The sequence below is a fragment of the Colobus angolensis genome, unplaced genomic scaffold (genome assembly GCF_000951035.1).
Source record: "Colobus angolensis palliatus isolate OR3802 unplaced genomic scaffold, Cang.pa_1.0 Scaffold335, whole genome shotgun sequence".
Taxonomy (NCBI): Eukaryota; Metazoa; Chordata; class Mammalia; order Primates; family Cercopithecidae; genus Colobus; species Colobus angolensis.
Genome location: NW_012116655.1, coordinates 1,153,975 through 1,178,231, shown reverse-complemented (window position 1 = coordinate 1,178,231; position 24,257 = coordinate 1,153,975). Strand labels below are relative to the sequence as shown.

General features: G+C 50.6%; 1 protein-coding gene across 3 annotated transcripts in view; it reads left to right on the top strand.

The window, feature by feature from the left end:
• MPRIP (myosin phosphatase Rho interacting protein) overlaps positions 1–23,678 on the top strand; it is a 153,644-nt gene extending 129,966 nt beyond the window's left edge. The window contains exons 16-24 of one of the 3 annotated variants that reach the window (XM_011952159.1): positions 3,229–3,376; positions 4,208–4,325; positions 5,440–5,599; positions 6,852–6,971; positions 7,983–8,069; positions 8,805–8,967; positions 11,326–11,411; positions 11,937–11,999; positions 15,873–23,678. In XM_011952159.1, coding sequence (XP_011807549.1) covers positions 3,229–3,376; positions 4,208–4,325; positions 5,440–5,599; positions 6,852–6,971; positions 7,983–8,069; positions 8,805–8,967; positions 11,326–11,411; positions 11,937–11,969 — 915 coding nt within the window. In that variant the 3' untranslated portion in view covers positions 11,970–11,999; positions 15,873–23,678. The remainder of the gene's footprint in view (positions 1–3,228; positions 3,377–4,207; positions 4,326–5,439; positions 5,600–6,851; positions 6,972–7,982; positions 8,070–8,804; positions 8,968–11,325; positions 11,412–11,936; positions 12,000–15,872) is intronic. The other 2 variants (XM_011952158.1, XM_011952157.1) reach the window with 2 other exon arrangements.
• The last annotated feature ends 579 nt before the right edge of the window (positions 23,679–24,257 follow it).

Below are 24,257 nucleotides of genomic sequence, written 5' to 3'. Positions count from 1 at the left end.
CTGGAGAGCTGAGAAGTTTTTTTTTTTTTTTTTTTGAGACAGAGTCTCGCTCTGTTGCCCAGATTGGAGTGCAATGGCGTGATCTCAACTCATAGCAACCTCCACGTCCCAGGTTCAAGCGATTCTCCTGCCTCAGCCTCCCAAGTAGCTGGGATTACAGGCACTCACCGCTACACCCGGCTAATTTTTTTTGTATTTTTACTAGAGACGGGGTTTCGCCATGTTAATCAGACTGGTCTCGAACTCCTGACCTCAGGTAATCCACGTGCCTCAGTCTCCCAAAGTGCAGGGATTACAGGCGTGAGCCAGAGAAGCTCTTTTTCACCATTCTTTCCCCAAATCAGTCAAAACCTTTTAAAAACTATTATGAGTTGTGAGAAGGTTTCAACAGCTATCTTTTGAAAGTGTGTGTATGTGATGACACTATGGTCAGTTCACCAAAAGCAGCACCCAGATGGTGCCAGGTGCACCTTGAAAAGTTAATTGCACAAACCTTTGCTTTGACCCCAAACATGCTTGCTAGTGTCCTTCCTTGCAGCTTCCCAGACAATCAGCAGGGTCCACAGGGGCAGGGCCTGGGCACAGCGATGCCCTGCTTCCTGTCTGCATCTGTAAGAGCCCCCTCCACACGGAGACTGCTTTAGGTTTGCCAACCAGGTGCAGGCAAGGCCTCATGGAGGTGCCATTATACCACTAGTGAGCAAGAAATCAGAAGGGAGAGGACTGCTTCATGTTGAGAACTGACCAGAGATTGTGCTGGGCCAGTGTCACCAGCAGGGAGAAACAGATGATGCAGGTCAGGATGAGGCCCCTCCCAAGGGCTTGGACACTGTCCACTCCCTGCTGCCTTAGCTGCCATTGCATAGTGTCCCCTCCTGTGCCTGGGAGCTTCTAGCCCAGGTGTGGGGTTCTCACCCACCCCTGCAGACATACAGAACTTGTAAATAGACAGCACCTTGAGATTTCATCAGTTTATGCAGATTTCCACTTGGGTCGCTGGGGACAGGATCTTGGCCTAACAGCCGTCCTCTAACATCCACAGGCTTCCACCACACCACAATTGTAGTCATCGAGGAACTTCTTTTGGTCCCAGGAATGATTGGCTTAAATTAACATTTGTTTGCAAGATCAATTATTTTTTGGCATGTAGTTTCTCTCCAAAGAAGCAACTGGGTCTTTAAAGATGTCTCAGTGCTTCTGTTAGATTTTTGACTCTTACCTGCTTAATATTCCAAAGCACTCAGATCAAAATAAGGCTTTTCCCAGCAAGTAGACTCAAAGAAAAAAAAAAAAAGACCTAAAAGATCTATTAATACTAGTTGTGCTCGCTTTAGCAGCACCTCTACTAAAATTGGAATGATACACAGAAGATTAGCATGGCTGCTGCACAAGGATGACACACACATTCGTGAAGTAGTCCATATTTTTTTTTAATTAAAAAAGACCTATTAGTTAAATGTGTTAACTGAGAAGCCACATACGAACCAAAGCAAGTGGGAGGGAGAAAGAAGAGCTCAAACTTGGGGTCTGAAGACCAGGCGCTCCAGAGCTCCGAGCTCCTGCAGCCATCCTGAGGTGTGAGGGTGGCAGGAAGAGACAGCTGCTTCCAGGTGGAGCCACTGGGAGAGGGGGTGGGATGCCCAGTCAATAGTGGCAGTAGCTGAGCTATTTGCCCAGAGCAGCACATAGGTTACAGTCAAGTCCAGACTAACCACGAGTTTGGAAATACTGCCTGAGGCTCTCAGAGATGGCCATCGCTAAAAGTGGGCCCAGAGAAAGATGCCCGTGCATGCTGATAGGATCTCTTGGTATCCTTTCTTGAATCCACATGCAAGAAGATTAACCAAGTGATGTAGGCTGTGAGCCCAGAGTGGGGAAGCCCCCACACTTGAATTTCGAATGGAATGTGGCCACGTTCTTCCAGTTTTTAAAACTCGGCGAGAGGCCCAGTCCCTTCTCTGAAGCAGACCACGTGAAGGACAGAAAGTGTGTGCCTCCGTGCTCAAAATAGCTGCACACACACCACTCCCAGCAGCTGTGCAGCACGCTCACCTGCTTTGTTAGTGAGTGCAGCTCTGATAACCAGGCCTGGGCTTCCTGGTGTGACTTGCTCCCATCCTGGGGCATGCATGTGTTGCTCTAGTGAGGTGCAGGAGAGCTTGGAAAGCAGGTCTCCTGTCTTGTTGGAGTTAGCAGAGGTACTATGTCATTGGTGCCCTTCTCCTTTAAGAAAAGAGTAAGAAAGGGCCGGGTGTGGTGGCTCACGCCTGTAATCCCAGCACTTTGGGAGGCTGAGGTGGGCAGATCACAAGGTCAGGAGATCGAGACCATCCTGGCTAACACGGTGAAACCCTGTCTGTACTAAAAATACAAAAAATTAGCCAGGCGTGGTGGCAGACGCCTGTAGTCCCAGCTACTCTGGAGGCTGAAGCAGGAGAATGGTGTGAACCTGGGAGGCAGAGTTTACAGTGAGCCAAGATCGCGCCACTGCACTCCAGCCTGGGCGATAGAGCGAGACTCTGTCTCAAAAAAAAGAGTAAGAAAGAAGACACAGGCTAGAAGGAATGAGATCCTGTAGCCTGATCTTATTCCCTCAGTCAACACTTGAGCATTAAGTGACCAGCTGGAGGTTGTCAGCTGGCTAATGGCAGAGCCCAACCCCCAGCTCCCAGAAGTGGACTCTGTGTGCCCCCAACCCACTGTGGGTTGAGAGGTTCCCAGCCTGGTGCCCGCCAGGCCACTCCCTATACGTGGAATGGCCTTGGTTCCCTCCAGTAGACAAGTCCCTCATCCCTGTTTTACCGGCCTTTCACTGTGTCCCTCCATACCAGATGCAGCCAGCCCCTGCACACGTGCTCTCTCCTCCCTCCTTCCTGTGGGACCCACCTGGCAGCAACGCAGGAAGGTCCGGGATTGGCTGGTTTCCATTTCATAGCAGCCTCTCCCAACCCACCATACCAACTTCTTCCAGGAAGAAATGGGGCACAGTACTATCACAGAAATAAGATGTAGAGTTGGCTAGAAACACCCTTTTTTGAAGGCTCTGATGGCATCACAGAATCCCCAGACAGCCCCAGGGATCCTGCTCAGGAGGCCCATGGTGAAGCACGCTCAGTGAGTGCCCAGTCACAGCTGGGCCTGGACCGGGTGGGATTCCTGGCTCATTTACTAAAAAGGGCCCCAACTTAGAGGTAAAGAAGTCGATGAAGCCCCTTTTGCATTTTGCAGGCCACATGCGAGCGAGGGTTTGCAGCAATGGAAGAAACGCACCAGAAGAAGATTGAAGATCTGCAGAGGCAGCACCAGCGGGAGCTAGAGAAACTTCGGGAGGAGAAAGACCGCCTCCTGGCCGAGGAGACAGCGGCCACCATCTCAGGTAGGGAGTGGGGTAACTCTGAGGGCAGGGTGGGTGACCAGCTTTTCTTGAGCCAGACACACAACTCAGAGGAATGGCTGCTTTTGAATTGCCTTTTGGCTGAGATGTAAGCTTCATTGTTGAAGGGTTCTTTGACTATTCACTCTAAGGCAAAGGCCAATTTTAGGTCCCTTTTGAGAGTTTGTAAGCTGAGAGCGCACACTTCAACCTGACAGCCCCATCGTGGCCAGCTGCACACAAGGAGCTGTCCCAATCTGTGACTTTCCCGTCCCAACAAGTAGACTGACTAGTGTCAGTCCAGCCAGTGACTTTCCCCCTGACAGACTCCTGTCAATGTGGGACCACCTCTGGCCAGAGTGCCCCTGCCCTCAGCGTGAGGATATGTAGCCTCACCAGCAGGTGGCCCTAAACAAGCACGTCCCCTGTGCCTTGCGCTGCCTTCTATTTATGTAATCGCCACCTCAGTGGTTTGTTAATTTAGTTCCAAGGAATAAAATACACCAGCACAAAAGCTTGCTTGTTCTATAAATTCACGTTGGCATTTAACATTGACATTTATTTAATCAGTTTGGTTTTCTTCTAACACCAAAAAAAAAAAGCCAAACGTGCATTCCTTCCAGGGGGAGTTCATGGAGAATTCTCCCAGCCCGCGCCCACCTCAGAGAATTGGTTCATGAGGTCCCAGCCTGTCATGCAAAATCCGACTGCTGATTGAGTAAGCAAGCATCAGCAGTGGCAAGTGCCACTCCATTGTATGGAGCTCCCCACCCCCACCCCTGCCGGCAGGAAGGGCATGACCCCTTGGTGCTGAAGCCATGTCCTTGCCTGCAGCCATCGAAGCCATGAAGAATGCCCACCGGGAGGAGATGGAGCGGGAGCTGGAGAAGAGCCAGCGGTCCCAGATCAGCAGTGTCAACTCGGACGTTGAGGCCCTGCGGCGCCAGTACCTGTAAGTGGCTGGGCCTGCCCATCTGCCCTTGGGAGGGCCTCTGGAAGGTGGCTGGCCAGGCCACAGCTGGGCCCTTCCTGTGTCTTTGCAGAGGCCTCCAAAAGTTGGGGCCTGGGGCCCATGTGCACTGAGAGCAACTCAGATGCCCTCCTGTCCAGTGCAGGATGTGGCCCAAGTGGGGCCTCCTCTGTTCAGAGAGACTGTTTCTTGAAATGCCAAGAACGAGATGCAACAAATGAAATCTTAAACTCCCCTTTTGTCCAGGGCTGATCCCAGCAACCGCCCAGATGTGTTCCTCAACAGCTGCCCCGCTAGCCCACCAGGAGCCAGGCAGCTGGGCTTAGTCGTACCGGGCAGAAGTGAGAACTAGCACTGTGGTTTAAAACCACACATGTGCTGATTCCCTCTGCACAGGCAGAAGGATAGAACAATACCAGAATAACTGCTGTAGACTTTTTTTCACTTGGTAGAATTGACACAGCCAAGAGCCCACAGATTGGCCACCATGAACGTCACGGCACTCAGGCTCTACCAGGAGCCTTTGTAGTATAGCTGAAGCCAGGGGTCCTGCCTCAGGAGCTGGCAGTGGTCAGTGGCACCCTGTAGAGGCTCATGCTGACCTCGGTCAGAGCAGGGTGGCTCACCTGGAAGCCCCTCATCCCTGGTTCACCTGCATGAGAGATGGCCTTCCTGGATCCAGGATGGCAGAACAGCCTCAGGAAGCTTGGTTTTTTGAGTCTTGTGTAGAGCCTGGTCCTGGCTGTCAGACACAGATGGCTTCAAAAGTGGGTTTACTGAAAACAAATTCTGAGTCAGAAGAGAGTCTAGAAATGGGAGGTCTGTGTGGCCGCAGACTGGATTCTGTCCTGACTGGCATCCCAGAGAAGTGCTAGCTGTAGGACTGTCAGACTGTGAGAAAGGACCAGGGAGGGGTGTGAGGGTGAGGTCATCTCTGTAAGGGATCCCTTGCTCTATATGACTCAGGCTGATTAAGACAACAGGCTGTGCAGGCTTGACCTGTGCTTGGCTGTGTCTGGTGTCAAGGAGGGACACTGGCCCTCTGAGAGACCTGTTCCTGAAGCAGGCAGAGGAGTGAGTGCTGCCCTCTCCCCAGGGAGGAGCTGCAGTCGGTGCAGCGGGAACTGGAGGTCCTCTCGGAGCAGTACTCTCAGAAGTGCCTGGAGAATGCCCACCTGGCCCAGGCGCTGGAGGCCGAGCGGCAGGCCCTGCGGCAGTGCCAGCGTGAGAACCAGGAGCTCAATGCCCACAACCAGGTGAGCCTGCAGCCAGGTGAGCCCAAGGTTAGTCGGGGGCACTCAAGGTCAGGTAGACCCATAGTCAGGTGAGCCAGTGCTAGAGCCAGGCCTCACCCTCAAAGTGGCGTGAAGGTCCCTGAGCCACAGAGTGGTTACCTGCCCCAAGGCTTCTCCCTGCCATCCAGCGTGGCCATCTGTGTTGTCAGAATCGTCACCACGGATAGCTAGAGCAAGGCTGTACTGCCACGTGCACCACCGGCATACTCATGACGTCACTCTTGCTTTGACCCTTTCCGAGACTCTTGGGTGTCTTGGTGTCTTCTCTGTGCTCCTCTGAACCTCTGGCTCACTGTTTCTGGGCAGGGCCTGGCAGGGTCATCCCAGTCTTCCAGGATCCCGTCCCTCAGGGACTGAGCTGACACTGTTCAGGGTCAGGCTTACTGCTCACATTTATTTTTGTCAGATTTTTTTCTTAATATTTGCTTGCTCTGGCCAGGTGTGGTGGCTCACGCCTGTAATCCCAGCACTTTGGGAGGCCAAGGCCGGCAGATCACGAGATCAGGAGATCAAGACCATCCTGGCTAATATGGTGAAACCCCATCTCTACTAAAAATACAAAAAATTAGCCGGGCGCGGTGGCGGGCGCCTATAGTCCTAGCTACTCAGGAGGCTGAGGCAGGAGAATGGCGTGAACTCGGGAGGCGGAGCTTGCAGTGAGCCGAGATCGTGGCACTGCACTCCAGCCTGGGCGACAGAGCGAGACTCTGTCTCAAAAAAAAATAATAAAAATAAAGATTTGCTTGCTCCTTAGTTAATTGGGGTGCATTTAAATCCTGGCTAATTGAAAGGTTCGAGTCAGGATTCGTTCAATATTGGCTTTTCTGTGGGCGCCAAACTAAACAGCCCTCTACGACCCCGCCCTGCACAAACACCCCCTGGGACTTGGCACATAGTCTCATCCTCACCTGAGGCCTTCCCAAGGGGTATGGCTGCTGCACAGGGCTGTGTATGAGGCTCCTCAGGCAGGACTGGGTCCACTCATTACAGCTGTGGCTTAAAGATGACCCCACAGGAGCTCAGATGGGACCAGCCATGGAACAGATTGACACTAGTTATTGTGACAGAAAGGAATTAAGGATTATCGATTGGATCACGCCTCCACAGTTCCACAGATACACAAAGAACCCAGGGAAATGGCCTTCCTGGGTTGTGTCATGCGACTTGGCCCCAGGCAGCTCTGGAGTGTCACTGTTGTGTTGCTGTCCCCCAGGAGCTGAACAACCGCCTGGCTGCAGAGATCACACGGTTACGGACGCTGCTGACTGGGGACGGCAGTGGGGAGGCCACTGGGTCACCCCTTGCACAGGGCAAGGATGCCTATGAACTAGAGGTACCATCAGGAGCCAGGCCGCGCCTGACTCAGCTCTGCACCCAGGAGCCCCAGGGGAGTGCAGCATGGCCCCCTACAGGGTTGTGGGAGGGACAGACCTGAGACAGCAGGAGTCGCAGGGTCCAGGAAGATCCAAATCACCCGGAGGTGGCGAGGAGCGGTGAGCTGCCAAGTGGCATGAGAGCCACTAGCCGAGCGGGGCCCTCGAGAGGCTGTGGGGATCCTGACCCCATCTCACTCCCCCCACCCACTCGTCTCCATTTCTGCCATGCCACAAACACTGAGCACTCAAAAGGACACGATCTGTAGCCATGTGTCTGCTGCAGCTCAGGTCAGGGAGGCTCGCTTTATGTCAGAATGATGGATTCTGGAGTATAGGGTGTCCTTTTAGGAAGGCACTTAGATTTCTCCACATTCAATTAAAATTTCACCCTAAAATGTGCTAAAATTTCAGCACTCAGCCAGCCAGAGCTCATCCGGTTGGGCCGGTTCTGGTGGCTTTGAGCTTCGTCTCTGTAGTGGAGCCACCTCCTGGCAGCGACACTGAGGGGCCAAGGCTGGGAGGGAGCAGTGCTTGGTGTGATCAGCTTCTGCCACAAGTTCAGGTGTGGGGCCTCTGTCTGCTGTGCCTGTGCCTTGTACTAAATGAGTGCTTTACCAAAAAGGCGGGCCGGAGAGGCTGAGTGAGTCTGACACAAGTGTCAGTGGTAACATTTCCTGATTCTCGCGGGCTTGGTCCCCGGAGACAAGCAGGTCTAGCTCACAGCACCCCAGGCTGAGGAGGGAGTCCTTGGCACTGGGAGGAGTCACGGCCGTTTCTTTCCTCTTCCTGTTTCTGTATGTGAGGCTGAAGCTGTGAGCAGTGTTCAAACGATGCTTCCCCACATTGGGCACTGCGGGGCTGCCCTGCTCACTGGTGATTGGAGAGCCCTCTGCACGCTTCACCCTGCTCTGGAGACTGGTGGTTCCTTTGCTCCTGAATATTGGTCCCTAATCTCTCTGTCATTTTAGGTCTTATTGCGGGTAAAGGAATCAGAAATACAGTACCTGAAACAGGAAATTAGCTCCCTCAAGGATGAGCTGCAGACGGCACTGCGGGTAAGGTCACCGCACCGCAGGAGGGCGGGTATGGGAACAGGCTCTAGGTGACATGCGCCTCCTGAACTCAGGCTGGGTCTCAGCATGGGTTCTTCTGAAGCAGATTTTACTCTTGTGAGGAAGGCACTTTCCAAAATCAAGTTCTCTTAAAAGACCAGTCTGCAGGCAGGTGCTATGGGAACATGGACATGAGCAACCTGCCTGGCTTGGCTCCAGCATCAGTGTGTATGTGCTCTTTGTGTCCTTTGGGAGGAATGTTCCAGAGAAAAGGCCTGTGAAGTGAGGCAAGGCTTGACTTCCATTTGAGCCACCTCCTGGCTTTCACCAGCCTCCTCCAGGGACTCCTGGAATCAGGGGAGATGACAGAATCATTGGTGGTCACTCAGTCACCTAGGGAATCCCAGACACAGAGAGGGTTTTCCAGGCTAAAGCCCACAAGGGAGGGGCCTGGGCACTCAGGGCCACACCAGGCTGGTCGGGCAATCCCGGAACTGCCTCCTGCACTCACCGGGTCTGGAGATTATCCTTCCACGTCCTGATGGCTGTGCCCGTGTCCTCAGGCACCGTGGTTTTTCCTCTCTGTCCACTTTCTGCCTCTAGAAGACAGAGGTAAAGCCTCCTCTCCCGCCCAAAGCAAGCCTCCCCACTGTATTCAGTCCCCAGGGAGACAGGCCACATTGTGCATGCTCCTGTTTCCTGGATGTAACTACCATTCTCTGTCATTTCACTCCCAAGGACAAGAAGTACGCAAGTGACAAGTACAAAGACATCTACACAGAGCTCAGCATCGCGAAGGCTAAAGCTGACTGTGACATCAGCAGGTTGAAGGAGCAGCTCAAGGCTGCAACGGAAGCGCTGGGGGAAAAGTCCCCTGACAGTGCCACGGTGTCCGGATACGGTGTGTCCTTGGGTCATGTCCTCTGGGCTATTGCTGTGGGGGGTTATGGGGGTTTGGTCATAGAGGTTTCCCGGTGCTTGACTCGAAGCAGAAGAGTCCCAGTGATGCTTGTAGACCCAGGCATCCCAGTGGAGCAGGAGCACCAGCCTCACACAGGTGCCCCAGACAGGCCTTGCTCTCCCCAGCGCAGCAGTGGATGCTGTGCTGATTGCTCTAGGGAGAACCCATAATATCAGCATAATATTTTTGAAGTAATAACAAGTCTTGTTTTTCTAAAGAACTCAACCACTGGGCAGAAGTAGCTCTCACTAGCTGCTTGATCCTAGGATTTGACTATAATATCTGTAAAAGGCCATAGAGTGGAGAATGGGAGGGAGCCCCCTGCTTTCTGAAATGAACAGCAGGACTGACTCTTTTTTTTTTCTTGGCTGAAAACATTTAGGTACCCTTTGAAAAATAGATGGCAGGGAGGATGAAAGAGTTAACATTTTATCAAGCACTTTCAGCTCATACGTAATTTTTTTTTGAGACTGGGTCTTGCTCTGTTGCCCAGGTTGGAATGCAATGGCGTGATTTCACTGCAGCCTCCGCCTCCCGGGCTCAAGGATTCTCCCACCTTAGCCTCCCCAGTAGCTGGGACTACAGGCGTGTACCACGACACCTGGCTAATTTTTATATTTTTAGTAGAGACAGGGTTTCACCACTTTGCCCAGACTGATCTCAAACTCCTGGGCTCAAGCGATCCAGCCACCTTGGCCTCCCAGAGTACTGAGATTACAGGTGTGAGTCACTGCACCTGGCCAGATTATACATAATTTCATTTGACCTTCATCTTGATTTTTATATAAAGACCCACAAACAGGAAAAGATGTGCTAGCTCACTAATACCCCCGCAAAAAAAAATCAACTTTTTTTCTGTCAGGCAAGGAATAGTGAGTGCGGTGGTACTGACAGATGCTGGGAGGAAGACTCCATTTTTCCATAAATACCCTGAGTAGTCAGACTTGGTGGTAGGCCTGGCTACCCAGGAAGCTGAGGTGGGAGGATCACTTGAGCCCAGGAGTTCTGGGCAGTCACGCACAAAGCTAAGTCGCTCAGGTGTCCACACTAAGTTTGGTATCAATATGGTGACCTCCTGGGAGTAGGGGATCACCAGGTTGCCTAAGAAGGGGTGAACTGGCTCAGGTCAAAACTTGATCTCAAGAGTTCAAGACCAGCCTGGGCAACATGGCAAAACCCTGTCTGTACAAAAAAACTAGCTGGGACTGCTGGCATTTATACACCTGTAGTCCCAGCGCTACTTGGGAGGCTGAGGTGGGAGGATCACTTGAGCCCAGCAGGTGGAAGTGGCAGTAAGCCATGATCGCACTGCTGCACTCCTGCCTGGGTGACAGAATGAGACGCTGCCTCAAAAAAAAAAAAAGCCTGTGGTGAGCTGTAGTGGAATCACACGTGTGAATAGACACTACATTCTAGCCCAGGCAACACAGCAATAATCTGTCTCTTAAAAGAAATAAGAGGGCCGGGCACGGTGGCTCACGCCTGTAATCCCAGCTCTTTGGGAGGTCGAGGCGGGCGGATCACGAGGTCAGGAGTTCAAGACTAGCCTGGCTAACATGGTGAAACCCTATCTCTACTAAAAATACAAAAATTAGCTCTCCGTGGTGGCACATACCTGTAGTCCCAGCTACTCAGGAGGCTGAGGCAGGAGAATCGCTTGAACTCGGGAGGTGGAGGTTGCAGTGAGCTGAAATCGCACTACTATATTGCAGCCCGGCGATAGAGACTCCGTCTCAAAAAACAAAAAAAAAAATAGAGAAAACAAAACAAAAAATCTCACACATGCACAGGATGTGTGATATGACGCAATATATGTTTGTGTTACAGGTATTTAAGTAGACATTTGTAAGAAGCCTAAAGGACTGCTGTCTGGGTGGGTGGATGATGAGAAGGCCTTGGCCTTACCATCTTGCTTTAGACAGTCCTGTGCTACCAGGAGGAAGGTGGAGAATCGTGGATAATGGGGGTAGGGGTCTGCTCAGCATTGAGGTCCCACAGCGGAGTGAGAGGACCAAGTCGCTTTGGAGGGAATGCTGTTCTGGGCTACAGCCACAGTGCAGGAAGCCCTGGCAGGACCCCACACACACATTCTCCCATTGTGCTGGTGTTTTGTGGTGGTCTGAAAAGATCTAGCATGTTGCATGGTTATTGGCTTTGAATTCCCTTAGAGTTGTTGAAGGAAGTGTCCTAAGTATGCTGCAGTAGGAAGCTTGGGAAATGTTTCAGGATTCAGTCTGCTTCCATAGGGTTTTAGAAAGCAAAGATAACAGGTCTGTTTGTTTTCATTATATACTTCAGATATAATGAAATCTAAAAGCAACCCTGACTTCTTGAAGAAAGACAGATCCTGTGTCACCCGGCAACTCAGAAACATCAGGTCCAAGGTGAGACTGGGGTCCAGCCCACTGGTGGGAAGGGCTTGAGGGACACTGGGGAGAGGAGCCCAGACTGAAGTAAGGGTGCTCCTGTGGGCCGCAGCTGCGAAAGCCCCAGGGCCCAGCACTCAGCCAGGCCAAGCTCACTCTGCTGGGGGGCTGGTTCTGGTGGCTTTGAGCTCTGTCTCTGTCTTGGAGCCACCTCCTGGCAGTGACATTGAGAGGCCAGGGCTGTGAAGAGCAGTGCTTGGCATGATCGGCTCCTGCCTCGAGGCCGGGTTTCACCCAGCCCCACTCGTGTTGGCCTGCTGTCAGCTGTGCCTGTCTGTGGTGCTCCTTGCACGTCACTGTTGGGACACTGGTGCCACCTCCAGGAGACGATGCTGCCTGCTCTCCTTCCCCAGCCAGGAAGCAGTACATCTTCAGTGTGCTGTCCAGAGCCAGCCATGCACAGGAGGGCGGGCGGAGGTGGGAGCGGCACCGCGTGTGTGAGGGATTGGTTGTGTGTCTCATGTCTGCTCTCTCCTCTGACAGTCCGTAATTGAGCAGGTCTCGTGGGATACCTGAAATGCACCCGCTTCCCGGCCCATGCAGGAGGTAAACCGCCTCTCCCACTGCCTGCATGCACTGCTCACACCCCCATGGCAAACGCCTGCGTCATGGTTACTTTATTTCAATTCATCCTGCTCCAACATACCAAATCCAAGTGAGGTTTCTTTAACCTGCTCTGGGGAGTTAATTGGCACTCTAACCTCTTAACAGAGATGACCCTGGCAGTGAGGCGCTCCTGTAGCCTGGTGGGCAGGCAGAGAGCCAGGCACCATCAGCATATGCATGTTGGATAATCTGTGCACAACGGCTGAACTCACTCCACCCTCTCAGGGGACACCTGTCTTGCCCTCTGTCACGAGGTAGTTTACAGATGTCCACACTGGCAAGGGAAGTCTGCCGTCACCAAAGGCCTCGCCCACCTAGTGACCCACTTAGTGGCCTCTGTCAAGGCTAACAGGCTGGTCGTTCTAGGAATGGATAAACCAGGACTAGAGCTTGGTGAAGATGGTTCAGAAGAGCATGATAACTACAAGCAATAAGGGCAAAATATTTACCAGTTTTTTTTTTTTTTCTTTTTTAATAAAACAAAAGCTTCTCACTAGGTGCCGTTGAAGGAAGGCCCTATCCCAGAGAGGAGGTGGGGGCGGGCCCATGGTGGGAGACACCCTGAGAATGAGTAGTTGCTGGCTCAGTGGCTTGATCTCATACATTCCGGAATGAGAACGTGGAGGAAAGCAAGAACCATGTCTTCCTCCCTGTGCTGGCCCTTCCTCAGGCACGCCTACAGCACCCTGCCAGCCGAGGGACTTCAGCCTGAGGCTTGGCTAAAGAGTTGAGGGTTTTAAGCCTGGTCAGTTTGGTTTTATTTGTCTACAGTCCTAAGTCACCTATACCCAAATATGGTTTAGGCTTGATTAAAAACTTAGCTTGGGTGTTTTTCTTTAAACATAAAGAACATTTTGTTTAGCAAAAGGAAACTTGTTTTTTGGTTCATGGTTTTCTTACTGAAGATTCTACTACTTATTTGAGGCTAAACTCTAGCTAGTATCTTTGAGCTTTTCTTGAAGGAGTTTGAAGTTCACTATTAGTGATTTGGGCTTTTGGACCATGCCTATAAGTGACAGTCAGGGGAGAGGACCAACTGTCACTGACAGGACCTTTCCAGGGAGGCTGTGTGACACCCACGGGCCCCTGACAGTAACTCTGTGTGCAGTGAGTGGGTGGGGGCCTCTCACAGTGGCTGGGAACCAGCCAGAGCAGGGATGAGGGAGCAGACTGGGCCCCAGGGAGGACTGAAAAGGATGGAGAGAAACCCCAGGACGGGGTCCTCCTGATGTGTTTTTAAGTTGATGTTTGTCTTGGCTGGGTTTCTGTAATAAGAAAGTCCTTGGAGTGCAGGGCCAGTCCAAGGACTTCACAGATGTCTGCGGTGCAACGGGGCAGGATGGGGCATTGTTGGCGCTCCCAGGAGACATTAGGAGGCACAGGCATGGGTGGGTGTCATCCTTTTCCTCAACTGTATCTGAAAACTCCACCCAACCCTTCAAGAAGATGGGAATGAAGTTGCCCAGAAACCATACTTCTCATTGGTGTTTTTGATATGGCATCTGATGTGCACTGATCTGTGTCTTTCGTTCTATTCTGTTTTTCTGTCCTGTCTCACTGAAAAGGACCACAAGTTTCAGCTGCTACAAAATCAAAGCCAGCAAGTTGCTTAAGAGCAGCACAGCCTTTTCTGGGATTGAGACCAGAGAATGCTTCCCTCAGGGTTCTTAAGGGGCCCCCGTGTTAGTGCTCAACTCAGTATGCGGGGCTGCAGGAGGCACTCAGTGGAGAGACCAGCCTAGGGGGAGATGAACCCCAGAGGGAGCTGGCTGAGCCCCGAGGGCCAGGCATGGCAGCCGAACCTGTGCAGGGGTCCTTGGGCTGAGCAGCCATCAGGAGAGAATCCAGAGGACGTAGAGAGAGAAAGAGCCTCCCGGAGCCAGTTTGGGAATAGCGTAGGGGGTTTTGCTTACTTCCCACCCTTGGAATTGTAGCAGGCCCAGCATCACCCGAGCCTGAGCTCTGCCCTTGTCACTGGGGCAGGAGCCAGCAGCGAGCATGCTGGGTGCTATGGCTGTCAGGGTGCTCCCCTCCCCTGGGCCTGCTGTAGCAGAATTCTGGGGCTTCTCATGCAGTGCCTGCAAGGAGCAAATCAAGGCCTTAGGAGTGTCCAAACTCACTACAGTCCTGACAGAAAGTCCCCAGCAAGCAGGAACCGGGATATGACAGTGACATCCCCCAGCCATGCTCCAGAGCGTGCCTCTGAGTAGCACTTAGGCTTCGGGCTGCCTGCCTGGCTTGGCCCCAGCCCCTTTAGTGGTGACCAGATGTCTACACAGGTCCTCTGCAAGACTGACTGCTGTGAGATCCCTGCACCCTGTGGGGAGGGACCCCAAGGGCACCTAGGAGCAGGCATGGGTGTTGAAGCACATCTGGGCTCAGAATGGGAGATGGATTTTCTCCCCATTCCCCCACCCACTCTCTGTGGCAAGCTTCCAAAGAAACCCTCTCAGACACACACAATTATCAAGCTGTAACAATTGCTTGAGGTGAGGCTCACCTGGACCAGTGAGTTTTAAAATGCTTAGCAGCAGAACCCTTTATTTAAAAATAACATTGTTTATTTATTTACACAGACACACAGCTCCAGAATATAACAAGCAGGTCTGTTCTGGGTGGAGCTGGGTGGGGTGGGGGACCCTGGAGCTCCCCCTTCCCTTGAGCTTTGGAGGGAGCCTCAAGCTGGCCAACCCATGCTCAGTCCCCAGTCCATCACACCAGGGCCTCCAGGACGGTGTCAGAGTGTGCCTGAGCCTAAGCTAGAGACTCCCCAGTAGATGGGGTATAGCCTGCAGTTTCACGTTGCTCAGGTTTTTGGTTGAAACTGGTAGAATCATGCAGACCCTGAGCTAGAGACCATCCCTTCAGCTTCTGATTTCTCAGTAAAACCTGTACCTACACCAGCTCTGGCAAGGGTAAGCCGTGGGGAGTCGGCAGAGGCTGTCTGATGGCGACACTTAGCGTGAAGAGGGAGATGAGTGAGGAGCCATGGCACTTTCCAGTCAGCACTGGAATGCCCTTCATTTCCAGTCATTCTCTGAAAAGTGCTCTTCCTTTTCCTATTCAGAAATTGAATCATTGAAGAAAGTCTGTAAGAATGAGATGGAAAATATTCTGTCCCCCAGTTAGTAAGATCTCATTCATCTCTGGATATACAGATTTAAGCTTTAGCAAGATCCCACGTGAACAGAGTATTGGTTTTATGTTTTGAAAATCTTACTGTATACATTGGTGTGTTCCCAAATCCCCATAACACTCACAGGCCTCTGATCAGGGAATGCCAGAAATGGGTCTGAGGGCAGCGGGCGCTGCAGAGGCGCTGTGGGAGCCAGGCCCTGTCCCGGCACCCCCATCCTACTGGGGATGCCCTGGAGCATCTGGTCCTCCTCAGCGGAGGCTGTCAGGTGAAGAGTCTCTCCGGGGCTGGATGCGGACAAATCCACACACAAGACAAGACACGGGGATGGGCAGTCTCCTCGCTCATTGCACTGTTTTCCCTGGCTGGATTCGTCTGATCACTGCTTGTCTAAAGAGCCCTCAGCTCAGAATTTAGCTGCTTAAACACATGGTCTTGTCTCTCTGATTTTTTTTTCCTTTTTCATCCAAGTAATTTTCTGAAGGAGAAAACATCCTCCACCAATAACAGCATTTCCCGGGGCCTCTCCTCCTGGCATGCCCACTAACCGCACCTGCACCCGGCTCTCTGACTGATGCCGGCTCCACCAGTGGTCTGGTCTGGTCCGGTCCGGTCCGGTCCAGTGCAGGGGGTCTAACGGTGTGTTTATTTTCTCCTCCTGCTTTGTCTCTACCCAGAGTCTGAAGGAAGGCCTGACGGTGCAAGAACGGTTGAAGCTCTTTGAATCCAGGGACTTGAAGAAAGACTAGCTGTGTCCCATCCAAGTTGAGCACGCGCCTTCCCCAGCTTGCAGCAGCACACCCCGAGCGCTGCTTTTCACCTGTACCTTTGTTTTATTATTATTATTGCTGTTGTTGTCATCGTTAACTGTGGGCATGGAATGTGTGAGGCTGGCTTCTGGGTTGTCCACACCACTCTCTGCTGTGTTGACTTCCTATTGTCTTCATCAAAGCTCTTTTCCGTGGTATTCTAAAATTAGGCCAGCAGTGGGGACTGGGAGGGCATCTGTGTTAGTCCCCTTCCTGGCTGTGACCCGCTGCACTCACTGTCAGTATTAAGGCCCAGCAGCCTGTTGATAAGCTACCCTGTCTCACCACGCGCTGGTGTGGAAACGGGGCCCAGCCAGCATGTCTCAAGGTAGATGGAATCCCCACTGGTCAGAGAAAAAGCCATGCGGACACTCCAGCTTTTGGCCTGGGTAATAGCATTGACTCCTCACCCGCTAGTCTGGCTGTTAAGAGGAGAAGGTGCGCTGCCTTCCGGCCTGGGAGGAAGACAGCATTTTGTATCTGTTCCACTGATGCCGCTTAGAACCACACCCCTGAGAATCGTGGCAAACCTTTCACAACCTGGAAAATGTTGAAAGCAACCATTCCTATTTTTGTTTGTTTTTTATTAAATCTTGCACAAAACCCCCGGCCCCTCTCCTTCCTTCCTTCCTTCCTTCCTCTGCTCGTTCCTTTCTGGGTCTCCAGTAACCCTGGTCTTTTCATAACTACTCAAGATTGTTGACCTGCAGCCCAGGTTTCAGACTCTGATTGCAAAAAATGAATTCCCTCCAGGAATCATTCAAAGCTGGGGAAGGTTTGGGGGGTTTGGGTTTTTTTTAACTTTTGGAGAAGAAACCATCACATTGCTTTGGAAAAGGTTGAGAGGAGACCCCTGTTAAGTCAAGAAGAAAGTACAGAGGATGTCAGAATCTGATGAGAACAGCACATTAGTGTGTATTCAGACTCTGATCTTAGCTCTCATTTAATTAGTCTGCGCTCTGGAAACCTATCTTGCAACATTTACTTTTAAAAGAGCCTGGTTAAAGTAAACCTATACTACCAGTTTTGCTTTTTCTGACAGTTTGAGGAAGACCTTTTTAACTACCACGAAACATTCTACAACAATTCTTGAAAATCTCCTAAATTGGAGTCTCTATTATGGCCCCATGAAAAGCATTAATTCCATTAAGATAAGGAGTATAAACCCCTGGCTGGTGGAATAGATTCTGCTACTTTAGGAGCAAGGTGGGGTGTGAGCAGATGGTTTTCATGCCAAGAACATGCTTTCACTTTGTATTCATGCTTGAGTTGGTGTGATGGTCTCTGTGGGTGCGTGGATGCTTTGGGCGTAGAAATCTAGAAATCCTGTTGCTCAGTTTCTAGATGAAGTCATGAGCATGGCCATCTGTGGAGCTCTGGCCCCGCCCCCAATGTGCAGAAAGGCTGGGAGAAAGGCCTGGAGTTTTCATGTGTTTTAAGACCCAGATTTAGGTGCTCTCTTCTCACTGGAATAACTAAGTGCTCTCCACTGGCATTGAGCACTTTCGACAAGTTTTTAAGGCTCTTAACCCACACTTTTACTCCTCTGCTACTAGTCTTCAGTGTTGTTAACAGCAAGAGAAAATTGAGTTTGTTTTAAAATCTACTTCTCTGAGGTGGCACAGTTGCGCAGCTGTAGTCCCAGCTACTCAGGAGGCTGAGGTAGGAGGATCACTTTGGTCCAGAAGGTTGAAGCTGCAATTAGCCATGATCGTGTCACTGCACTCCAGCCTGGGCAACAGAGCAAGGCCCCATATCAAATATAGATACACTTATCAGACCCCCCTGACCATTTAGATTAGCAGTGCTTTGAGAAATGCACTATGACCTTTCTGTGTCAATGGGAATATACAGAAGGAACGTTCAGGACCCCACTGTCCCCCACAGCCCCATTGTTGTCTCCAGCACACTGCTGGGACACAACGAATGCTCCAGGACAGACAGGGACCTGGTGTGCGTCAGGATCTGACCAGACAGGAGTTTTTGCCTGTTATCTGGGTGCTACGATTTCGTGCCATTCTCTGAGGTCCACCACCTGCCTTGCCTGGCACAGTTTCCTTCGTGATCATCCCTGCTGCCCCTGGGGACAGACCCACTGGCCCTTCTGCAGACAGCTTCCTGCTTTCTGCCCTCCAGGGGGTTCTGGGCAGAGTCCATGCTTGGAGACAGGATCTGTCTGCCTTCAGCCCTCACAGTGCTTTAAATTAAAGCAAGTTTGCCCGTAGGTCAAAAGAGCATTTGATTCACTTTTTTCCATCACGTATCCCTTGAGGCTGGACTTCAGGAATCCTAGAAAACTAATATGACTGCAGTATGTAAGGGGTCAGAGAGAGGCCAGCTGGGCATCTGCATTCCTCCCTGCCACAGGCCTCTCCCCCAGGGCTGGTTTAGTGTAGGGTATTGCCAGGAAACGGACTGAGGCTGCTTTGCTAAGAGCTCCTGAAAATGCCCTGGGCCTGCCCTGGCGTTTCTGAAGAGCCCTCACAAGGGACAGCCACCATGTGGCTCAGGGAAGTCTGGGTTCCCTGCTGGTGGGCTCCATCCTGTGATGGAGTGAACCAGGCGAGAAAGGATGACGATGTTCTTCGTGTTCCACCTAGACATGCCCCAGGAACAGAGACTTGCCCAGATGGCAACACTAGCACAGATGTTGACGGCTGCCCCACTGTTGCCACACTGAGCAGGGAGCATTGTGCTGCACACGGCTGGGCCCTCTCTGCAGTTTCCTTCCTGCAGGCATCCGAATACCCTGGAAAGGATTTAGCCCCTGAATTCCAGAGAGAAGAAAGAAGAACAGTGAAGAAGTAGAACTGGTTTCTGTGTGGGGAGAGGAAAGTCTTAGTGGCAGCTGCGGGCAGGGTCTCAGGCTGCTCCTTGGCACCACCCACACAATAGTGAGCTTTCCCAGCTTTACCAATGAGGAAGATGTTCAAATGGATAAGACTTCAGCATTTTAATTATTTTCCTATAAATGTATTTATGTGTAGTATGCTAGCACCAGCCTGTAAGCTGTGCCCCACATACGAATGGGAAAGCGAGGCTTGTGTGAGTTTTTGCGGGCATGTGCGTAATTACCTTGTGTGCACACCTGCACGTGCAGAATAGTCACTTTCTGCTGGTCAGTTTCTTTGTCCACACATGGTGCCCCAGCCCCAAGCAGGTGCGGAGACCAGCGTTTCAGAGGACGCACTGTCCACAGCCTCCCAGGTCCGAGTGGATCATTGGGCAGGGGTGGAGGCGGACAGTGCGCTGCCCTGTGAGCTGGAAGCCTGTGCTTCAGGGAGTCATAATGGGCCTGTGCTAAGTGGGTGATGCGGTGAACATCCCAGGGTGACTAGAGATAGCAGCATGACGAACTTGTAGGTTTATTGAACAAGAGGTAACATCAGAGAGGATCTTGCCTTCAGATTCAGCAAGTATGAAGGCAGAAGAGCATGGAGAGCAAGGCCCCACAGCCTGCTTAGTGATGTGGAAGGCCCAGAAGAACCTGTTTCTGCAGCAGCCACCAGCTCCTGTCACTCTCTGACCCTCCAGCTCATGCAGCCATACAGGAAGAGGGAATTTCGGCTGTTTAAAGAACACAGTTGTGAATCTCAGAATGTGCCTGAAAGGAATACGACAGATAAGGCCGGAAACAAAACTGATGGCTTGAAAAACATTTTTATGGAATGTGTTTACTACCATTTGTTTTACTACAGAGGTAGATGGGACTCTTAACTTTTGGGTACATGGAAACATGCTGAGAATTGAACACAATCCTGATCATCACTCCTGCCTGGCCGTCTCCTGGGAGGCTGCCGGGTGCCACGGAGCTGGAACACACCAGAGCCCGCTAGGTGTTTGCAGGGCCCTGGAGGCCAAGGCCACCCTGTGTGGGGTCCCTGTCGGCAGCCAGGTCCCTACACAAACAAGTAATCCTATTTGGCCTACTTGGCTTTGAACATGACCTGCAGCCTAATTTGGGGTGTAGGGGAAGCTCTGCTGCCCCCTGCTCCTTTGTACGTTGGGTGACTTAGTGGCTGGCCACATACCCATTTCTCCCAGCTACTCATTCACGGACTTACCTAAGTTCTAAGACAGTTGCACTTAGAAAAGAATGTGACACATCAACATTTACTGTTCCTGAAAAAAAAAAGTTTGCTCAACATGGTCCTAAAGAAGCTTGGAATTTATAAGACCTTCCTTTATAAAATATAGTGTTTTTTGGGGAATTGTTTGTTTTTTGCTTTTTTTTGTTGGTTTTTTGTTTTGAGACAGAGTCTTGCTCTGTTGCCCAGGCTGGAGTGTGGTGGCACAATCTCGGCTCACTGCAACCTCTGCCTCCTGGGTTCACGCCATTCTCCTGCCTCAGCCTCCCGAGTAGCTGGGACTACAGGCACCCGCCACCACGCCCGGCTAATTTTTTTTGTATCTTTAATAGAGATGGGGTTTCACCATGTTGGCCAGGATGGGCTCGATCTCCTGACCTCGTGATCTGCCTGCCTCAGCCTCCCAAAGTGCTGCTGCGATTGCAGGTGTGAGCCACTGTGCCCGGCCTATAAGATAGAGTTTTTTTAAAAAAAACTTGTGACCCCATTGTCACTAAGGGAGAAAGAAATTAAGTATTGCCAAAGTTTTATAAAGAATGGAAATGTATGATACTATACTTTGAAGGAATTTGATGTTGAAATTTTAAAGAAAATTTGTCATGTTGATGAGAAAGCTTCACTTTCCTGGGAATGTCATTCATTTTAGGGTGTGAGATGAAAATCCTGGTTAGGGGAGTCACAGGTCTGATGTACAAGGAATTTGCTTTCTAAACAGGTTGTAACTTGCCCTAAGTCCATGTTGGAGCACTAAGAGGTGACACAGGCCAGAGACGTTTCGTTTCCCCTTTCCTGCAAGCTGGCATCAGCCCTGTGTTTTCTCCTTTCAGCTGAAATAAGCGAAAGTTCTCGGTGCGGGCAAAACAGCCCCATTTCTGAAAGGATTTGGGAAGAAAGCTGCTGGTAACTTGCTTATTAAAAAGCTCCTTAGAATTAAGGCATCTACACACTGTTTTCCCACCTTTCATCTTCTGGGCTTTCCTGCCCTCCAGCATTCTTCTGAAGAGAGGTTCCTAGCCCACTCAGCGCGAGCGTCTCCAGTGGGTAAATACTCAGCAACTGAACGTGGGTTTTCCACGCACTTCAGGCTTGGAGGTTGGCCATGTACAAGCATACTCCTTCCCTTCCCAGGCCTCTCCATGCCACCACCCGCTTTAAAGATGTGAACTCAGTAGATTTCTCATCCCATAAAAGGTCATCTTCACATCAAAAGGTGAAGGCCACCACTGTTCTCAATGCCAAGCAACAGAGCGTTCTGAGATGGGCGCTCTTCCTTGCACAGCAGCTGTGGCAGGTTGTTCTGCAGCCACCCCTTAGAGGGGGCTGTTCCTTGTACCCTTGTACAGTTCTCGTGTTGACACACTTGGGCCGAACAGTTTTCAGCAAGGGTGTGTGTCCACAACTGATGGCAGTAAGAACCAAGCTGAGCTGTAGGCTCTTTAAAAGGAAAGCCTGGCATAAACCCAGTATGGAAAGGAACATTACCAATTCTCTCAAATTTTGTCTGCCAGGGACAAGACCCGTTCATTCTCTTGCTCTTTTCAGAACTGTGAGCTTCAAGTATTCTTGCTTCTCTGTGAAGAGAAGACATCTCCCTTCTCTGAAATCTTTCAACAAAAGAGAAGACTCTTGGCAGGGTAGGGGAGTCAGTAGCTCAACACTAGACATCCCTAGAGATGGGACAAGTTTCCGTCGGCACACGTCTTGGGTCCGAGTCCTTAGGTGTTTGGATGCAATACTTTGTGAATACTGAAGCTACTGCATGCTTGGTGTAGCTTGCAATTTCTCTGTATTTAAAAGCAGCTGTGTTTATTTTCTTCAAAATAACCTGTATATTATTCAGAGCAAGCAGTGTAAATATTACTGAGAAGTTACTGCAGGGATTTTTGTGACAAAGTTTGTATGGGTTTTTAAAAAAGTCTTAGACGCCCCTTTTTAAGATGGGGAGAACAGGGTTGACTGCACCGTTGAACCCCGCCCAGCATTATAAGGAAATGTTTTTAATGACTGCTGCATCTTTGTAAACATTTGGTCATCTAACAGATGGTTTTAAAGTATACCATATCTAAAATAACGATAGCCCTGTATCCATACATTGTTTCATTGAAATAATTCTGTATTGCCTGTTCTTGGTAGAGCCAGAGTCCTCAAGGAAAATCAGGAAAATGAAGAAAATGATGGCGCCATCTTAACCAGACTTCTGCACAGTAATTTAAGGCTATCATAGGGAGACTTGGTTCAAGGCACAGTTCTAGGATCGAGGCCTAAATGTGCAGTTTCTGAGAACCTTCAAGACCACTCACTGGGCAGGGCTCTGTGTGGAGCACCGGAGCTGTTTGGATTCCCCAGCCCTTTGGTCATATCCTAGAATTCCATGGAGGCTGCAGAACTTCAATGCAGCTGTTTTTTACAACACATATTTTTGTCAGATTGGTAAGGAAACACTGAGTCACAGAATACTTAAGAAATGGAGACTCCAGTACTGTAGGATGGCCTGGGAGGATGCCCAAGTCCCAAGGGGTGGACACAGCATGTTCCTTGGGCACGGCCTCAGTGGGGGCCTTCCCCAGGCGCAGCTTGGCCACCTGAGGAAAGAGTGTTTCGGAGGCGCAGCCACACACACACACACACACACACAGCGCTTGCAGCCTCACAGTCACGCCTGTCACTCCCCGCCCCCCACCCCCCTCGAGAAGTTAGTGGTGTCACATACTTAGTTTTATAGACAGCTAGGAATAGATTGTGAAGAACACTCAGTTCACTACTGTGTTATGTTTATATCACAAGCTTCAATTAAAATGGATTTTAAAGGATTTTAGGATTTACTTTTAGCATTAACCACTTATCTACTGACATACTGTTAGGATTCAAAACCAGTTAAGTGTAAGGATTACTTCATGTGGTTTTCCTAGGGTGATATTTATAAAGGTAGAAAGCATCCAAGTGGCTTCTCAGTAATTACAATTCTTAATGATTTTTCTCACAACTGTGCCCTTCTGTCAAGGTCAATGTCTCAATTCATTATCAAAGACAAAACATACTGTGCCAAGCTGGGGCACTGTACGTGAACGAAGTGGAAATGCTTCAGTCACCTCTGCCGCAGCTTGTGATTCCAGCAGTTCTGATAAACGTTCTGTCACATGATAAAAAGAAGCAGCTCATATAATTCCAACTGGCATTTCATTTCTGTCCTAATGCTAAATGGTAACGCTTAACAGGCTAAAAGCCATGTGCAGAAGAAAGGGCTGAATGAGTACCGCCTCCCCAGGTTCCAGCGCAGCGCTCGGCTCTGAGAAGTAGAGCCCTGGAGTCGGGTGGGCCATCCACTGTCAGGCCAGTGTCTCAAGAAAGCCTGACTAGCCGAGCTGCTGCTCTCTTTTTTGTGGGGGGACTTTTGAGGCTTTTTTTTTTTTTTTTTACAAAGTTTGTGATCAACTATTCACTACAATTGAAGTGTTACTTTGTCAGAATATTTATTCCTTTGTGTGACATGCTAGATTCCCTGGATGTAGCTGATCATTTTTATTTTGTAAATACTACCTAACTTTACATAAACTATATCATAATAAACTATTTTTGCATCACCCTTTGCATGCTGTGTAATGAGATTTTGTTTAGTTGAGAGACATCTGCAAAATAAGCATGCAGGTCAAAAGTCAAACTGAGCAGTAGCCTCCAGCTCTAGAGTGGGTTGATTTCAGTTTCATTACTTCCTTTTTTTTTTTTTGAGACACAGTCTCGCTCTGTCGCCCAGGCTGGAGTGCACTGGCGTGATCTTGGCTCACTGCAACCTCCGCCTCTGGGGTTCAAGCGATTCTCCTGCCTCAGCCTCCCAAGTAGCTGGGACTACAGGGGCCCACCACCACACCCAGCTAATTTTTTGTATTTTTAGTAGAGACGGGGTTTCGCTGTGTTAGCCAGGATGGTCTCCATCTCATGATCCGCCCACCTCGGCCTCCCACAGTGCTGGGATTACAGGCGTGAGCCACCACCCCGGGCTTTTTTTGTTTTGAGCAGGTCTCACTCTGTCACCCAGGTTAGAGTGCAGTGGCACAATCTTGGTTCACTGCAGCCGCTGCCCCCTCGGCTGAAGTGATTCTCCCACCTCAGCCTCCCAACTAGCTGGGACTACAGGCATGCACCACCACACCCAATTAATTTTGCGTTT